Below are 6,988 nucleotides of genomic sequence, written 5' to 3'. Positions count from 1 at the left end.
ATGATGAAGAATAAAGTTATTTAACTTATCTTACATGAGCTGGAAACCAATCTTAATTCCGTCTTGAAAACCACAGGTTAAATTAAAGAGTGCAAAACAGTGCTTTCCAAAACGTTACCAACCCCGGCTTATTTACGTACGCAATAACGAAATGTAAACAGAAAGTTTCTTCTTTGATAAAACTGTTATCTATTCACATTTACTTCCTATAGAAATGTAATGGGGTTTTCATGCGACACTAAACAAAAGGTCTCGAGTAAATGTCTCCGCCAAAGAAAAGACCGATAATTCAATGTTAGCCCTCGAAGTAAGTAACAAGGCATATATATTTGCTTACAGACTTAACTCCGTGCGATAAAAGGGCGCTTTAAGCGATTTTGCCTAATTGAATCTTGCATAACGTTTGCCCTTAAAACTGTATAACTAGGAAATGAATCTTTTCGTTGCCGTAATTTCATCAAACTTGCATTATTGATAATAGAGCTCATAAGCATTTTATCAAAGGTAAAGACGTCTTTGTTCACAGCTCTCTCGCTATTCAACCAATTTGTCTTCACTTAATAACGGCTGCATTAAAGAAATGAATATATGGTCACATTTTTTTTATTTTGGCCTGTAAAAATTGCTAAGTGCTTCACTGGGAGAAAAAGTCTCGAAAACAAGCACAGGTTTTTAATCCAGTCGACACGTTTCGAAAAGCGCAGAAATTTGCATGTTAGCTTTGTCTCCCACCAAAAATAGTCGTGATTTCCATACGGGCTGTACACCGAAACTCAACACCAAAAACAAAAAATAATGACAGCCACTTTCTGTTTCGGTAAACAGAGATTACTAAGCCATTTTCGTTCGTGTATAAAAATGCGTTCGGAAACTTAAGACGGTTTCTGTGAATTCTTACACAACTTCAACCGGATCTTTGTCCGTCTTAATAACGCCCGTAATTTGCTATTTTTTTCAACCGGTCATTAAATTGCCAGTTCGGAATAAATTTTCCTCGCTTCGGTTGACACCCCAAATATCTCAGGCTTTAAAGAGTTTCAATACGAGTTTTATATTTTAGTTTGGCTGGGTTTGTGCCAGGAAATTCGCAAAGAGAAGTTTTCCGTTCTTTGGTTCCTCGAAGAACTCTAATATACACGAACCTGTCTACTTTGCATATCAAGGTTGTCGTTCAATATCACCCCTCTTAATTTCGACTCGATAAGTCTTAGGGGAAGTTAGTTTGGGTTTAGTTAGTTCTCTTTGATCAATTATTTTCGAAAGGAGTCCAACACTAAATTAAGAGATACATGTTAAAATTAAATCGTGAAATATTATTTGAACAGACCAGTAATTGTGGAAGCGGGTTTTGCAAACGAGTCTCAACATTTAAATGAAAACCTGACGGTCGTACGGTAAACAGTAATAAAGCTAAGGTAGAGTTTTGCGTTCAATATTGGCGCAACGCCAGATGCTATTTGTTCAAGCAAATTTTAAAGATATTTTACTACAAACAGCGGTAAACTCGCTCCATGAAAAACCGGACAAAGCAAAACTAACTTTTCCAGCGCGTAGGAAATGACGGAGTGCGAACGTTTAATTTTAGTAACCAGATTTCTGTATGATCTGCCGACACTGATAAACATGTGCTAATTGCACTAGCAGAACTTGTCAACACATATCAAAACACCGAGGAAATGATTAAAAAGAATTCTCTACCAACAAACTACAGTCTCGTTTCGCAAATGCCGAGGTTGACGCGTGCCCAGATTAAAGATTAGAAGTCTGCACTCTGGAAAAATAAACTTTAAGCGATCTCTCGAGGGTTTAAGCCAGTTTACAGCTGTAATTCTCAGCTGTCTTGATAGCTTTTAGTAGCCATGGGAACGGAGAGGCGTTGAAAAATTGGCTAAGAGAAGAATTCAGTGAAATCAAAGCTATTAAGTCGGCCCACACTAAAGCTTTCATCCATGGTTCCTTATAAAATTGTTCGGTCATGTATCAATGGAAGTACTCTCGCAATCTTTATGTCAGTAATGAAGTTCACGCACATTCCAGGAATGTTCTGTTAATAAGCCCTAATGATTATTATTGAAAGAGTAGATAACACAGCTGCCATCATCACCCAGTCATAAGCCAATCAGCTTCAGGAAAGACCTGTCATCACCTCATTTGACGCACGGCGAGTCAACCCACACGCCGATTTTCTAAGTTCTTAACGCCTGACTAGAACTCATTCGTATTTAAAAACACAGCTTTTATACCCTCATCTTTGCATACACTTGTATTCAAATGCCCCTTTCAGCGACAAATCGCGCTCCTCTGTTTAGAGTTCGCGGGCTTTACTGCAAATAAAACAATATTTGGGTAATTTTGGGACCGTGTTTAAATTTCGTGCGTACGACCCAGAGACAAACCGAGAACTAACTTTAGAAAGCAATGTGACCGCATGTTAACGTTCTCTTTCGTAAGAGGGGAAGAAAAAATATTTTTATAGCTAGTCAACCAAGGAATTATTTTTAATGTGCTTTTTTTATTTCTTCAAAAGGAAAATAAAGGAAATCTCATTATCTCTGTTCTTTGATCTGAAGTTATATACAAGTTGTTGCTTCTCATCATAAAGCTATCATTACGGAACTCCGCAATACAATCTAATATTAGCTCGGTACACAGAGGGTTTTGAAATTCATACAAACGTGCTTTTAATCCTACAACGTAATTCAAACATGCAACGCAGCAAACATCAAAAGTTCAAAAGTATGATCGAGCGCGCGGTGAATGCATTCGTGAACATTTGACGTTCACATCGAGCGCACTGACAAAAAAGCTTTGCTAAGCAAGAATTTTCTTTTTCCTAGATACAGTCTTTCGTATATTGACAATACACGCGTCATCTCAATTAACTTCGCTTCAGTTCTCAGCAGAATTGTTCACATCATATAAAGGAAGACAGTCCGCGAGTTTCTCACATAACTCACCGGCCCGATTTCTAAATTTTGTCGTACTTAACTTGTAAATTAAGCTCTCCGCGAGAAAACTCAGCGCGTAATTTTCCTTACTTTCCGGCGTCGTCAACGACAAGGCGTCTTGACTCTCGAGTTGAAAGTCGTATCAAGCAAGACGTTTTCTCTTTCATAACTTCTATCTCTCAGCAAGCGATCGAGATATGGGTCGGGTGACAAAATACAGAATGAATTTACCGCGTTTGCAGTAGAAATGAGCTGGACGCTATGCTAATTCCATCATGGTAAGTGAGTTAATGGGATTGTCCCGCTCACACCAGAAACGTTAGAAATACTGTTATGGACAGGCATACTGTTTGCCACGGTGATCTGATCTTGCCACTGGCTGTAACGATTTGGTTGGACGTGGCTTGCACCGCCGACTTGATGGTGATTCGTGTTTGGAGCTCCGCTATCCCCAGGTAGATATGTATTTATCATATCTCCCAATTGATCCGTGCAACTACGACCGCGACCAGCTTGCGAACCAGGACTCGGCATTTCTTGTTTAACGTTAGGTAGGAGAACAGGATTGCTAGGTTGTGAATATGACAAAGGAGTAATCGAGTTCATCGACTGAGTCCCATTCAAGGTATATACTTGGCCTTGAGTTGACACGGGATTATAAATCTGTCCACCTCCCATTGAAGGGTATCCAGAATGGTGCAGAGCATTAGAAGGTTGAAGTTGAGTAGGGTTATGCGGTGAAAGCGGATGGCCAGCGTACATATTACTATAAGGATCATTGACATTCATTTGGCTGTAGGCCGTAATAGGCCCGTAAGTAAAGCCATTCAGTTGGGAAAAATGTTCGGCAGGGCTTTGCGCAACTGATCGCTGAACAGGCGGTCCACCTTGCGCTCCGAGCATCGACAGTGTATACTTGTTGTCTTTCTTCAGTAAAGTTTTGCTCTTTCGACGCGGTCTGTACTTGTAGTCGGGGTGGTCTTTCATGTGAACGGCTCGCAGTCTCTTCGCTTCGTCCACATACGGCCGCTTCTCTGCGTCCGATAGCTGTTTCCATTCGGCTCCTAGCCGCTTTGATATCTCAGAATTATGCATCTTGGGGTTTTCTTGCGCCATGCGACGTCTCCGCTCTCTGCTCCACACCATAAATGCATTCATAGGTCTCTTGACGCGTTCTGGACTGCACTTGCCATTGCTTTCTCCGTTCGGAGTATTCGAGACTGTATTCGGCGACGGTGTCAAAATTGTTGTCGCCGACATTGCACAATCAAAAGATATAAATTCAAATAAAATTACCTTGTAGCTGGCGGACGCGAAATTTCCAAGACAAAATTCTGACGGTTTGTCGAGAGTTCGTTTGTCGTTCTGTCTTGGTACGCTCTCAAAAACTCGTTACACGCTTATGAAGACCACACGTTATTTTTGACTCTCGTCTCCTCGATCCCATGTGTTATTGATTGGCAGAAAGCGGCTTCATGGGAATAAACCAATCAGCGAAGAGCCAATGACACGCTTGATAAATGAACCTTTAGTTGCGTTACTCACGTCAAATCGTTTGACAGGCCGACAGCCAATGTGACAAGCTGTTAGCCCACTCGTCAAAGGGGGCGGGATCCGGCGTTTTGATTCCGAGATCTGACCAGCCCGTCGACAAATCAGCTAGTGTGATGCACTCGTCAGCTGGTCCAATTAAGCCCTAATCACCGAGGCCTTAGGAAATGAGCTGTCATCTGTACGAACATGGAAATTAGCTCGGATTTTAGCAGGTGCTGTGATATAGCGCTTGACCCATTGACCGTCACTGTAATGTCGATTTCTGCACGTGCCATGGTCACCTGATTTCAGTTCATTCTCCTTTGTGAGACACCCGTTGCCACGGTAACCAGCGATCTAATTAGCGCTGACAACGCCGCGATTGGTCGATCGGCAGTGGGGTACCGATTAATTAGTTTCTCGCGCCAAAAATAATTACGTCCAAGTTCTGGTATTGGGCAAGGCGACTGATATTGCCTGAATAAAAAAATATCAACTGTGCACTCAACAGAACATATCTAAAGTTCATGTAACGGTTGTCCTGTTTAGATTTGCGGTGCACTTTATAGGAAGAACCGAGATTTCTTTTTAATAAAGAGGCCAATAGCTTCTCACCGTTCAAGGTTAGGATACAATCGCCCGCCGGTTGGGTCAAAACAAACCGCGTTACCTCTTGCGGTAAGGCAAGTAATATTTATGCAAAATGCGTAAGTGATAAGTTGGGTCAAAATAAAATTAGTACCTAAAGTTCTGTACGATGAAAAAAAAAACTCTCTTTGCGGTCCAACTACGACATAAAATTATAAAAAAACCTCCTCAAAGCAAATATGTATTTTTTTATTGAATGCAATAGAAAAATTTCTGATGCTGGCAAGGTGTTAATGTCATATGTAAATACCAAAGGCTTAAACAAAAATAACATGTTCTGCCTGGAAGAGTAACAAAAATATATACTTTTTTCTTTAGTAGCCTACCACAATTTCTAAACATGCTTTGAGCGAAAATTTATACAACCCATCGCCACTGCGGTTTATTTCGCAGAGCGGTTCATAAAATAGAACGTGACGTATTTTCAATGTCCGTTCGCTATCACGTCCCTGAATGTCACACAAGTGACAAAGAAACATTTTTAATCTGCCCGAAATTAATCTCAGGGAAATGTAACTTTCCGATATATGTAATGTTTACTTGATCGTGGTGACTCACGTTGGCGTGAAATTCTTGTGTAGAAGGCACAAAAACCGCCTCACATCGAGCGACACGATCTCACTCAAACGAAGAACCTGGAGGGAAAGGAGAAAGCAAAATCAGACTAACGTTGTGTGTGGTCAGTGCGCAAGAGAAAGAAATTAGATTCGGGTCATTGGAACTTTCTACACGTGCTGCCAAGATAGTAATTAGCATCGATGTTATGTAAACTAATTACAAAACACAGTTTCTTCTCTTCAAACTTCCACGAGCGCGCAAACAGTTTCCAACAAGGCAGACTCTGATTGAAAACTCTTTGCGACCATCTTGTGTTGCTCAAACGCAAATATGTTTAATCGAAGAAATTACAGCTTCGTTGGGCTGGATACTCGAGGACGTGAAGAAAAGTAAAAACTGTGTTTCTCGTTCCCTTTTTTTTTTAAACTTTGCTGAATGTTTACGAAACTTGATCGGAAATACGGCGCACTCAGAGTGAATGACAGCCAGCGAGCGAGCAACTTTAGCAGTTCATTATCAAATTGTCAATTCAAAAAGCGCATACCACCCCAGAAGAAAAAAACGTCCCCTACGGCTAGAAAACAAAAGCAAATTTAGATAAGATCACCAGCAATTTATCCCCCTGTCATCAGAAGTTTTAAATTAGATTTTGCCGTCCCGCCTACTTGACTAAACCTTCAAAATGAATAATTGATTAGCGTTGAAAGATTTTTTGGTCCGCGGAGACCAACGTTAGCGATAGGGACCACAGATTGTTCAAATACAACTACACCGCAGACTTAATTAGCGCCAGGGCAGATTTCCATGTTTAATTTACTAAAATATAGTGGCCAATTTCAAATTCTTTGAGATATGACCGTGTCCGCGAGGTTCCATTATTTTCGCACTCAACGAAGCTCGACATCTTGCTCTGCACTCAGAATCTGATGAAGGTGATTTGTGAGACAGCGAGCTCTTTTGCGAGGTTGGAGTCCGCTTAACGAATAACAGACTATTAAAATGTAGTTTAAATCCCACAAAATTTGGATCATTTCACGTCAAAAACCACGGTAACGATCCATAAATCAAAACATTTTGCGGACAGCAGAACTAAATGACCCTTCACGATTCGCAGTACTATCTGATCTGTTTGGTCGCAAGCTCAAATCTCTGGGCTTCACCAACGAGAAAATAAACAGAATCATAGGCATTGACCTGAACAATTACTCTGACGTCTAAAAAGAATTGAATATAAAAGTAATTCTCCACTTTCAGAGCCAAAAGTTACAATTCTGCGGTGTAAAATTATTCAGAAGGTCGAC

At 40.7% G+C, this 6,988-nt stretch overlaps 2 protein-coding genes across 3 annotated transcripts in view; both read right to left on the bottom strand.

The window, feature by feature from the left end:
- Nucleotides 1–2,492: 2,492 nt before the first annotated feature.
- On the bottom strand, nucleotides 2,493–5,136 carry LOC140951337 (transcription factor Sox-3-like). The gene has a single exon (XM_073400605.1). The coding sequence runs from the start codon at nucleotides 4,206–4,208 to the stop codon at nucleotides 3,222–3,224; it is 987 nt and encodes a 328-aa protein (XP_073256706.1). The 5' UTR covers nucleotides 4,209–5,136; the 3' UTR covers nucleotides 2,493–3,221.
- Nucleotides 5,137–5,296: 160 nt separating this feature from the next.
- LOC140951324 (uncharacterized) overlaps nucleotides 5,297–6,988 on the bottom strand; it is a 36,994-nt gene continuing 35,302 nt past the window's right edge. For both annotated transcript variants that reach the window (XM_073400579.1, XM_073400580.1), the window contains one exon: nucleotides 5,297–5,764. In XM_073400579.1, the coding sequence (XP_073256680.1) occupies nucleotides 5,684–5,764 (81 nt within the window). In that variant the 3' untranslated portion in view covers nucleotides 5,297–5,683. The remainder of the gene's footprint in view (nucleotides 5,765–6,988) is intronic.

This window comes from Porites lutea, chromosome 10 (assembly GCF_958299795.1).
Source record: "Porites lutea chromosome 10, jaPorLute2.1, whole genome shotgun sequence".
NCBI lineage: Eukaryota > Metazoa > Cnidaria > Anthozoa > Scleractinia > Poritidae > Porites > Porites lutea.
This window is presented reverse-complemented; position numbering and strand designations above follow the sequence as displayed.

What these genes read in the sequence shown, in the direction of transcription:
- LOC140951337 (XM_073400605.1), bottom strand. Translation starts at nt 4,208, where the DNA reads ATGTCGGCGACAACAATTTTGACACCGTCGCCGAATACAGTCTCGAAT.